At 47.3% G+C, this 10,963-nt stretch overlaps 1 protein-coding gene across 10 annotated transcripts in view; it reads right to left on the reverse strand.

Annotated features, from left to right (window-relative positions):
- The window catches only part of PGAP6 (post-GPI attachment to proteins 6), a 53,752-nt gene extending 45,363 nt beyond the window's left edge, over nucleotides 1-8,389 (reverse strand). For 2 of the 10 annotated variants that reach the window (XR_012656520.1, XM_032781574.2), the window contains exon 1: nucleotides 8,185-8,389. Coding sequence is in view for 8 of the 10 variants with exons in the window: in XM_032781574.2 (XP_032637465.1) it covers nucleotides 8,185-8,278 (94 nt within the window). In the remaining 2 variants the exon portion in view is untranslated. Of the gene's footprint in view, nucleotides 1-2,809; nucleotides 2,902-3,526; nucleotides 3,569-5,908; nucleotides 5,939-8,184 lie in introns of those variants that run through there. The other 8 variants (XM_032781576.2, XM_032781575.2, XR_012656521.1 and 5 more) reach the window with 8 other exon arrangements.
- Nucleotides 8,390-10,963: the final 2,574 nt, after the last annotated feature.

Genomic DNA, 10,963 nt, shown 5'->3' on the forward strand with positions numbered 1-10,963 from the left:
CAGCACCAGTCATCTAGGGTAAGAGAGCATGGAGGCAGAGAATTAGCAGACGGTGCTCCGGTTTCTGACCATGTGCATTGGAACAAGTGGCCCGGGACCATTCTAAGCCTGCAGGGAGTGTAGGCTTCCTAACATTCAGCAATGTTCTGGGGAGAAGGGAGAAGCAGGAACTTCTTCACACTCCTCCCAAATTCCATTACTACTTCTTTCTATCCACAAACTCCTTGGCACCAGGGGAAGATGGCCCCTTTGAAACCAATTTCACTTCTATTGAGAAAGAAGCAGAGCAGTGGGTGCTGTTTAACCTGTGCTGTCAAGTAATTCAAAAGGCTCTGGCAGCTTCATAAAGGGCCTGGTTAGAGCAGAACACATGCTGGGCTGGTCCCCAGGTAGTGTTTGCAGCCCAGGGCCTGAGAAACTAGGGGAGCCTATTGCCAACAGGAAACATGATTGATACCTCAAAACAGTAACGGGCCTGGCCTGCACTCAAGGCACTGCAATTTGACAGGGTAACCATGGGTTTAATTTCTTGGCACACAGGCCCAGTTTTTCCACTCAGCAACTAGGCTTTCAGTTTCCTAGTGCAGACAGAGCTCCCTGGTCTGCAGAAAAACAGCTTGAGAGTGTAAATTAAAGAGAGGGGAACTGCTCTCACTTGATTCAATGGGGTGATAACTCCTGAGCCCAAGGAGAACCATTCCAATAATATTCTTTAATATTTCATACTCAGTTAATGCTTTTACCCAGGAGGATCAGGTGTAGGGAACAGCACGTAGTGGTTCTGTCGGGCCCTGGGGGCACTGTGTTCATGTGGAGTGGACAGCAGATTTACAAACTTCTATTTCTGGCTCTGCTACTGACCTGCAGGGTGACCATGCACCAGTCACTGCACCTCTCTGTGCCCAGTTTCCCCATCTGTATAATGGGATCATGATGCTTACCTTCATTGTAAAGCACTTTCAGATGATAAGTGCTATACCAGAGCTAGGTAAATCATATTTGCATCTCAGGATTATTTGATCTGTTCTGGGGAACTGGGGGAGGGGGTCTCTTTACTGATCATGTTGATTTAAGATTGCCAAGGGCAAGCATGGGACAGGCACCTTTCAAGTTTACAAACACACAAGAAAGTTGATAGCTACTGGAGAGCAACAGCAACACCCCTGCTTTGACCCCAGCCAACAGATCTCAAAGTTGCTGGGAGCACCATCACAGAGCAGCCTCAGGTGATGTAGGGGGTCAGGATGACTCAGACTTGTTTCTCTTTACCTGCCCTTTAGAAAAATAAACTAGTCTGTGAGTTCTTGTCCTTTCTCCTTTACTGCCCCACTCCTCCCTGCCCAGGATTGCTCCACCTGCCCTACTGTCATGCTGCTCCCCCTCTTCCCAGGAACTCTACTGGGGGCTTTTGAGATTAGCTAGTAGATCATTACACTTTATAAATTAAACAAACATTTAAAGTAGCCAGTTTGGGGGAAGAACAGGTAGACAGGGATATGGAGAGATGGAAGAGCAACACAGGTGTCTGCACCACTTTAATGAACTTGAAAAATACTTCAACTAAATCTACACAAATTGTGTGTAGACAAGGCCTTTGCCATTTCTTAGATCATCTCCATCCTCCCTAAGGATAGCCAAAGGCACAGAAATAATTCCTTGACCTCCTTGGGGTGATTTGGCTTTGAACAGGTTAATGATTGAGATCTACTGGATAGGTGCTAAGTACAGCTATTAGTGTAGTGCAGGAGGATTGAGCAGAGCCAGACAGCAGCTGGGAGCAGAGCAGTGGGTGCAGGCCAGCACCATAGAATCATAGACGATTAGGGTTGGAAGGGACCTCAGGAGGTCATCTAGTCCAACCCCTTGCTCAAGGCAGGACCAACCCCAACTAAATCATCCAGAGGTTGGATCTGACAGAACCTGAGCAGGGAACAGCCTTTCTGCAGTTTTAATGTCAGGCTCTGCTCCACAGAGCAGCTGGGAGCAATGTCAATCAATCAGTCTACACCTGGCTTATTCAGTCAGCTTCATTTGGTAAACTGGTGCAAACCCCTGCCCAGTGAACCAGTTTTCAATACAATTATAGATAATCCAGTGTAACCTGTGTGTGTAGACAAACATCACAGCTGGCTTCCCTTTCACATGATCTTTTAGAGGAGCATTCCAAGAACCCAGCTGTCTGCGCTGGATATTGTACAAACACAGCAAGGGACAATCCCTGCCCCCAAAGAACTCACACCTCAGGTCAGTCATAAGATGCATGGGGATGAATTAAGGCATGGGCAAGGACAGAATAATCACAGTAGAAGCGTGTTCTCATGTAGTCTAGCTACCTGCACAGAGCAGTTCAGCACCTGCCTAGTTCCATCCAGAGGACAGGTCAGGCCAGTGGGATTTAAAGGGAGATGCAGAGAAAAGAGATGAATTGAGACAAACCATTGTGAGCAGAAATACACTGTACACAGGGTGAGCTGGGCATGGAAGCCGTTGCAAAGAATGACAAATTCCCAGGCAGGTGACAGCAATCCCCTACCCATGAGTGAGTGAGAGGGTGATGCCAGTGGCAGCTCCCCACACCAGTTACAGCTCATCAGCGATTAGTGAGATGGCATTTGCTTGGCTCAGGTGTGGTTCAGCTATATGATTAGAACCCTGCGTGTTACCTAAGTTCCCCTAAAAAGCAACCCAGGGTAACACTTGTATTAGTTTTATTACAATGCTGCTGTTAGGTCAGATAGAAAAGAGATGGAGCTTATTCATATACGCACACATTCACTGCATTCATACCCTCATGCACCCACACACTTACACAGGCAGAGTGTTACCGGAGACAGCATGGAGGCCGAGAAGCCGAAGCATGGTAGATCTGGTGTGTCTGTCTGCGGTCACGAATCCAGGCTGCTGAGAGAGTCAAGAAACAGGGGCTTGTGTGCATGCCTTCCTCCTCTTATTTTGGAACTGGGCGGCTCCTGTCACGTACACTGATTTCCTTTCTGTGTCCGTCACCGAGAAGCATTCCCAGACCAGTTCCTTTCATGCATACCAAGTTCTTCTTTTCTTTACAGTACTTCATAACTGCCTTCTTAGGGCAGATTATATCAGACACACCTGGCTCCTCTCTCCTTGCAGTTCCTCTCCGCCCAGTCCCACATACACTCCCTTGTTCACACTCCCTCATTCACACTCTCTCTGAGGGATGGGATATTGCAAAGCTTGGAAGTTCATACAAGTGGCAACCTGAAAAGGCCACAGAGCTTGCAAAGGTTACAAATCTTAAAAGGCTATGCTAACAATAACTGAAGTTATCAAGTCTGCAAAAAGGTTGCAGAACTTAATGATACAAGTTACAGACCTTACAATTGCATTTGAGCGGAGGCTTTACGGAACAGCGTGGATATAAAATTATCATCTGTGTCCCATCTGCAATCCACAAACATGGTCCACAGATATAAAGTGGGTATCTGCAGATTTGCAGGGCTCTAAGTATGATAGGTTGTCTCGCTTTTTAAAATAAGGGAAAACTCACTTTCTTTGCTCATGCCTTCAGTTGGGCTGGCTTCCTCATGACATCATCCTTGAGAATGGGACATTCCTGCTGGGAAAGTTTGTTCATTTGGCCCTCAGAAATTACCCACTGCATCTCAGCTCAGAGCCTGATTTCTAGCCGTGCATTGGAGGTCTAATGGGCTCTGTCCACCCCCCACCAGAAGTGCACTGTGCCAGGGGAGGAAGGGTGGCAGCTTAAGAGCGGGGTTGGTTAACCCACCAAACAGCATGCCAGATGAGGGTGGGGCTAGAGCACAGCTGTACTAAGAGCTGGCTCCCAGCACTCATCAGCAACTTGAACAAACACTGCAAACAATGAGAGAGTAGCCAGGGAAGCCTGAAAGATAATTCTGTCAGCAGGATAACCAAGGCCAAACATAAACCTTAAAGAAGCAGCTTCCTTAAAACAGCCTGTGTCAGCAATGACTGCAAATACTGTTGCACTCAAGGCAGTCAGCCCACACCGGGCTCTCCAGGGCAGCGGAGACTCTGCTATACAGTACCACAGCCATAGGAGTTGTTAGAGTCTCAGAGAGAGCACAAAGGCCATACAAACTCCACTAGGTAACCAATGGCAGCTCAGTGCAGAACATAGCAGACAGCTAAGACTGTTGGGTGGGTCTGAAGAGAGGGTTCAAATCATATGTCAATTATCTCCTTACTTCCAAAGGCTGAGTAGTGGGATCCCAAAAAAATCTTGGGGTATGAACTGTGTCTTTGTTCTGTGTACAGCACCTATAGCACAGTGGGGCCCTGGTCTTAGACCACAAATACAAATAAATAATCTATTTATGAGCACCTTAACCTCAAATTACTTAAATGGATACTTTCAACTTAAACACAACACTTCCTGGTTTTTTAGTGGATTATAAGCAGCTTGCTAGGTAATGGTCTGGGCCACCCTGTGGTCAGCATTGCATTCTGGGCACCACTGTAACACAGAGTAAGCATTCAATTTGTTTCCTTTGTGCATGTGCCTATCACCAGTGCTATTGGCTTCCTTGTAAACACACACACCCCATTTTTGTGGGTCTTTATTTTGTAAGATAGGAAAACATGATTGAAATCACAGTCTTTGGCAGAGGGACACCTGGCAGGAGCGGTATCTGGAACAACCATGATTAAGTCATGTTTTGACTGCCTACATTTCAAGTTGATGGTGTTTTGTATGCACTTAAAACTGAAGATTCACTTTACATGGAAAGAAGCTGAAGCACTTCACAGAGAGAAAACAAAGTAGACTCCGTGAGCTGACACCATTACTGGACTTATCTACACTAGGTTAAACACCACAACTCTCAAAGCGTAGGCAATCCTACTGACAGCATACCTCATGGACAAGCCCAGGGACAAATTCAACCCAGACAGGTAGTCACAAACATCAGAACAATTTGTTTTTCCCCAGATCTAAGATTGGAAGGAAATGGTCCTATTTCAATTGAATCTCTCTGGACATGGCCATGTTATAACCTGCCGCCCTCTGCATCCTAAACCAGGGCAGAGTCACTGCCGTCTGGACACTGTTGAGGGCAAGACACCTTCAGGCAATGTGAAAATTAGAACAACGTGGATGGCAGGGACAAGGGAACCTGAGGCATTAACATGATCAGGCATGAACTAACCCGCTGCAGAGAATGACAAGACCCAGTTCTGCCCTGTTTGTCACCACCAGTCCTGTTCACTCCAAGGACAAAGTGATACAGAGGGAGTAACTAGAACAACTGTCAATAAGGGCTAGGCTCTGTAGTCAAAGAAACCTTTGTAACCTTTTATCCACAAGAATCAGTCCTGCCACTTTCAAGCTTAGTTTCTAATTACGTTTATTTTACTCTGTTTTGAGCTGCCTTTATTACAAGCAATGGCACAGTGCTGTTTGCTTTCCATTGCTCTGTAATGGAGTCAGAGAATATCCCCATCTGCCCTTTCAGCTAGGACTCACAGCTCTGCAGGAGTTAAAACACAAATATTTGAACAAAGAGCCATGCTAAGGGATGGTAGCCACAAGACAGGCATGGGTTGATTACTCCAGCAAATGCCATGCTGGGAGGGTTGGCAGCCCCAGGACAGAACTTTCACAGCATCACTGACATGCTTCCCTAATTGATGAAGTTGAGCTGGAGAATGGCCTCTGGCAGTAGGGAAGGTGTGCGTAATCCAACTCAGCGTGGGTGGGGAAGGATCTTGCACTGAAACCTGGCCTCTAGGAAAGGAAGTATGTGGTCTCAGCAGGATGCATGCTCCTCCCAAACAGCACCAGAATGCAGTCCCAGGATGTAGGCCAGCTGAGGGGTGTGATAGTCCACCTGGAGGGGACTTCCAAGTAGAATGTGTGGCACCTGGATGTGGCCTGGGAACAACTCACCATGATCTTTTGGATAATCTTCTTCTGAGGCTTCTCAGACAAGCCAGTTTGTAGCCAGGATAGGGCAAAAAAGACAATTTTGAAAAAGTTTTCAAAATGGCATTCCACATTTTTAGAACAGCTTGTCCACTAACCAGGAGTGTGTGGAAAGCCTCTTAAGTGATCTTGGTGCAAAGGGGACTTGCCTTTTTAGACACATCCAGCTCCCTGACCCTCAGTGTGAGTCTTCTTCCCCACTGCTTAAATGCTCCTTACACAGGCTGAGCAAAAAAATTTCCTAAAATCCTGTTAATTCCATTTCACTGATGAACTCACATATAGAACCAGTGATCAGTGAGGAAGTCAGAAGCCAGGTCTGTTGTACCAACCCTCTATTGGTCCACTTCCAGTCCTTGCAAACACCACAAGGCACCACAGAATGACTCACTGACCATGGAATTTGATTATGCTAATCAGAGTCTCAACTGATAGGGCATATGGACTGAATGCTCTTAACTTTAACCCACCTTGTGTCTCAAATATCCTGGGACCAACATGCCTACAACTAACACTGCAAAGAACTTTCCTAGATAGCCATTTCCCACTGATTCTGAAAAGTCTTCCCAGTGCTTACACAGATAGGGAGGAGGCAGTGTTGAGAATCAGAATGAAATCTTACACACACAGACAGAATTCTGCAGCTTTGAAACTATGCTATATATAAACATTTAGAGAGCTTCTGGCAGGGCTAATTAATATTGATTATAGATTGAATGGCCTTCCCAGGCAGTAAATTCAGTCGAACATATTTAATACAGGCAGCAGAATTTGCCAGCACATGCAAGAGATGGAAAAAGATCATAATTTGACATACCCACAGATGCAACTACTAAATGAGAGTGAGGCAAGCTGCACAAGCCAATTGCCATCACCAAATTCCAACAATGCTCACAGCATTGGAACAGAAGTGTCTGGCTGTGATAATTCCGCACGGACAGGGGTTCAGAAATCTCACTCTCTTCCAGGAAGGATGACACATAGTTAGCATATGGGACTCTAAGTCAGGAGAACCCACATACACAAGTAACAGGAGCTCAGCCAACGCAGCGTACTCAGCTCCTCACAAGCATCTCTCCAGCAATGATGTGAATAATCGCCACAGTTTAAAGGGCTGAAATTAGGAGCCACCTCCAACACTCAATTTCTATAGGGTCAGCCAGCTGGAGCACGGAAAGACAGAAGGAAAGAGGACAGACACCGTGCACAAACTGCTAAGCCCCCTCACCCAGCTCAGAACACAGAGCAAAGTGGCTCCTGGATTCTCACTGCACAGCAAGTCAACAAGCTCTAGATCAGTGGTAGGCAACCTATGGCACAGTTGCAGAAGGCAGCACACAAGCTGATTTTCAGTGGCACTCACACTGCCCGGGTCCTGGTCACTGGTCCAGGGGGCTCTGCATTTTAATTTAATTTTAAATGAAGCTTCTTAAAACCTTCTGAAAACCTTGTTTACTTTACACACAACAACAGTTTAGTTCTATATTATAGACTTCAAGAAAGAGACCTTCTAAAAACATTAAAATGTATTACTGGCACGCAAAACCTTAAATTAGAGCAAATAAATGAAGCCTGGGCACAACACTTCTGAAAGGTTGCGGACCCCTGCTCTAGGTATACCGCCCAGCAGGCCGCCAGCTGCCCTGTTTCCAGGCTTAGGCTGCTAGCGGCTGCTGAGGCCAGGAAGCAGCATGAGAGAGGCTGACTCCCCTCCTCCAGCCATGGAGCGTGGAGACGCAGGCACTGCTTAGGGAGTATTAAGGCTATTTCCCCCCGCCCCACACTCCACCCCCCGACCCCAGGGCATTAGTCCAAGGCCATCAGCATCGCTCCTGCACAGCCTGGCCCGCTTCCTGCATCCTCCGCCTCTACAGTCTTTCGCGAAGCAGGAAGAGCGCCAAGGGGCGCGGTGGCGGGCTCCGGGAAGCTCCCGTTCCCACACCGGCCGGCCTGGCGCACGGGCTGCTCTCCCTGGGGCAGGGGCTGCTCGCGTAGGTACCGAGCACCCGGCCCCCTCAGCGCGGCGCCGCACCGAATTCCCAGGACAGGTCTCCGCAGACCGCAGGAGCCCGGGAGAGCTCCCCGGTGCCCAGCGCCCGTTCAGGGCAGCTACCGCCCCTGCTGTGCGTCTGTGGCCGGGGGGCGCGGAGCCGGGCAGGGCAGCAGGGGGCGCCGGGCTCTGCCCCACACGGCGAGGCCCTGCCGGGCGGGGGGGTCTCAGCTCCGCCCCGATCACTCACCGCCGGGCAGGCCGCTGCGGGCGGCGGGGAGCGAGAGAAGCTGCAGCAGCCGCAGGAGGAGCAGCCCGAGCGCTGGGGCCGCTGCCCGCACCATGGCACCGGCTGCGCTATCCTGGCATCGCCGCCCGGGGCAGCGGACTCCTCCCGCCGCGGGACCTCATCGCCGCCTCTGCGGCTCCCTGGCCGCCGAGTCCCGCCCCGGAGGCTTCCGCGGCTTGACAAGGCCGGCCCCGCCCGAGGGGAAGGGCCCCGCCTCAGCCCGGCCGGGGCGGGGCGCGGCGCCTCCTCTAGCCCTGGCGGGGGGGAGCGGAAGGACACTTCCCAAGCTGCGGAGTGACCCCTCACGCCCTAGAGCCCTTAGTGTGATACCCCCCCCCCCCGAGACTTCTCACTCTACAGTGACCTCCCTCGAGCCCCTGGGAGTCACCCCCGAGCCCCTGCGAGTCACCCCCGAGCCCCAAGAGTTCCCTGTATACCCCGACTCCAGAAACCCTCACCCCGCAGTGACCCATCCCCCGACAGTTCTCTGGGGTGCACCCCATAACCCTGAAGAGGCCACTGGTCCTGGGGGTGGGACTCTGGTGATTACTGCTGGGGCTCTGTGCTGATGTGAAATAGGTAGAGCACTTTTGTAGCGTAGACATGCCTCTCATTCAGAATTAGAGCAGCCTTCATTTGATCTATTTTAATTCACGGTTAAGCTGATAGACTGCTTTAATTCTGATTGAGAATGTCCACAAAGAGGTTTATTGCCGCTCAAATTCATACCTTTAATTAATTCAAAGATTAATTTTCTAGTCTCCCTGTGTAGACAAGCCCTTAAAATGTAGGCACACAAGTTGGGCTGACAGGAACCTCAGTGGTGCTGCTAGAAAAATGCAAGAGCATAGATGTGATCCGGGAGGCAGAGTTATCTCCAGACCTGCTGCAGTTCTGGCCAGAATTGATTTTCATTTAAATGAAAGTGATTTAAATCACCAATATTAATCATGATTTACCTCAGCAAGCAAGAAAGCCTCATTTAACTAATAATTGTGTTTTGCATTTGTACATTTTAGTTATTTTCCTAAAGAAAGATTATCCACAAATGAGAATCAACCTATAACATGTTAATTTGCAACTAAATATAGCCTTTACACTAAATTTGATGCTTCTTTTTGCTAACCAGAAGAATACACTATATCAGTACACATTTAAGCAATTTACATTTCTATGATAGAAAATGTTGAATGATATATTTCTTATTTACTCTAGATTATGTTAAATTTTTTACTTGTGTTTTGTGCCAAGCTCTGGATAGAAATTCACATTCACTTAAACACAAAAACAGCATTATTTTTTTAAAATTTAAATACAAGTACTTTGAATTTGATGGAAAGAAGAAAAAAAGTTTATCAAAGTTATGTTTTGCATTTAAAATTTATTAAAGAAACAGTTGCTCTATAGCGTTAGTGAATTTAAATTATTTCTGGACACCATATCTTTAAAGATTTTAACAGTAGTCAAGCTCATCCTCCCACACCTCATTTTTATTCAAAGATTGAAAGAGAAAAGTGACTCTTTTGCTTTTTCAACTCAATGGTTTTCTCACTGTTGAATGAATTAGTCATTGAACTGAATAAATTGAAGTGAAGAAAATATTCTCTGCATCTGGAGAATCATAGAATATCAGGGTTGGAAGGGACCTCAGGAGATCATATAGTCCAACCTCCTGCTCAAAGCAGGACCAATTCCCAACTAAATTATCCCAGCCAGGGCTTTGTCAAGCCTGACCTTAAAAACCTCTAATTAAGGAGATTCCACCACCTCCCTAGACAACCCATTCCAGTACTTCACCACCCTCCTAGTGAAAAAGTTTTTCCTAATATCCAACCTAAACCTCCCCCACTGCAACTTGAGACCATTACTCCTCATTCTGTCATCTGGTACTACTGAGAAGAAGGGTGAAGTGCTGTCAAAAGCTGAGTTCACTCATCAACTCTAGTTCCAGGTGCGTAGCCAGTGAGTTCCAGCAGTTTAGTGTGTTCTTTAAAACTGGGCAACAAACATGGATTGCTTAATATTTTTTGTATTTAATTTAAATTGTTTTAATAGATTATAATAAATTTAGGCCTTAATATAAGTTGTCATTTCAAATTTAATTTTAAGTAATTTTTTTTTTTAAATAAAAAAAATATTTACCCACCCCGGGTTAGGCTTTGGGGAAATTTCTCAAGCCTACTTCCAAAAAAATCTTACGGCATTGGTGTGGCTAGGGCTGTCAGGGCCATTAATCCAAGGCTGCAGCAGTCAAATTCTGGAAAGGTTAGAGCGGGTACTGGAGAGCTCAGTTCTGCCCAGAGAAGCAGAGTAGATGACTGCTCTTGCACTTCTGAGTGTGGATCCTGCCAGAATTCATGTGAAATCACGCAGAGATTCCACCTCCCACCCCCAATTTAAAAAAAAACAACCCACCATTCTTAGGTACTAATATTTGTTTGACTGGCAGAGAGCTCAGGGTATGTGTGGAAGGTGCTGGGGACAACTAGGAGAACAGTCCCAGACTTTTTTGCAGGTAGCAAGTAGAGCTCACATTAAACCCCTTCTCTGCCCAAATGCAGGAATTTGGGTGATGATGCTGGGGAACCTGCAGGGTGGCAGTCCAGATTCACCAGTCATCATTTCTGTGTAGGTTCAGTAGGCAGCCCCAGTTGTTCAATGTAGTGTGAGGGGAACTGAGGCAGTTTTACAGACTGGAGTCCTAGGTAGTATAACCTCTCTCTGATAGGGCCAGGGAAAG

Source organism: Chelonoidis abingdonii, chromosome 9 (genome assembly GCF_003597395.2).
Source record: "Chelonoidis abingdonii isolate Lonesome George chromosome 9, CheloAbing_2.0, whole genome shotgun sequence".
Lineage (NCBI taxonomy): Eukaryota > Metazoa > Chordata > Testudines > Testudinidae > Chelonoidis > Chelonoidis abingdonii.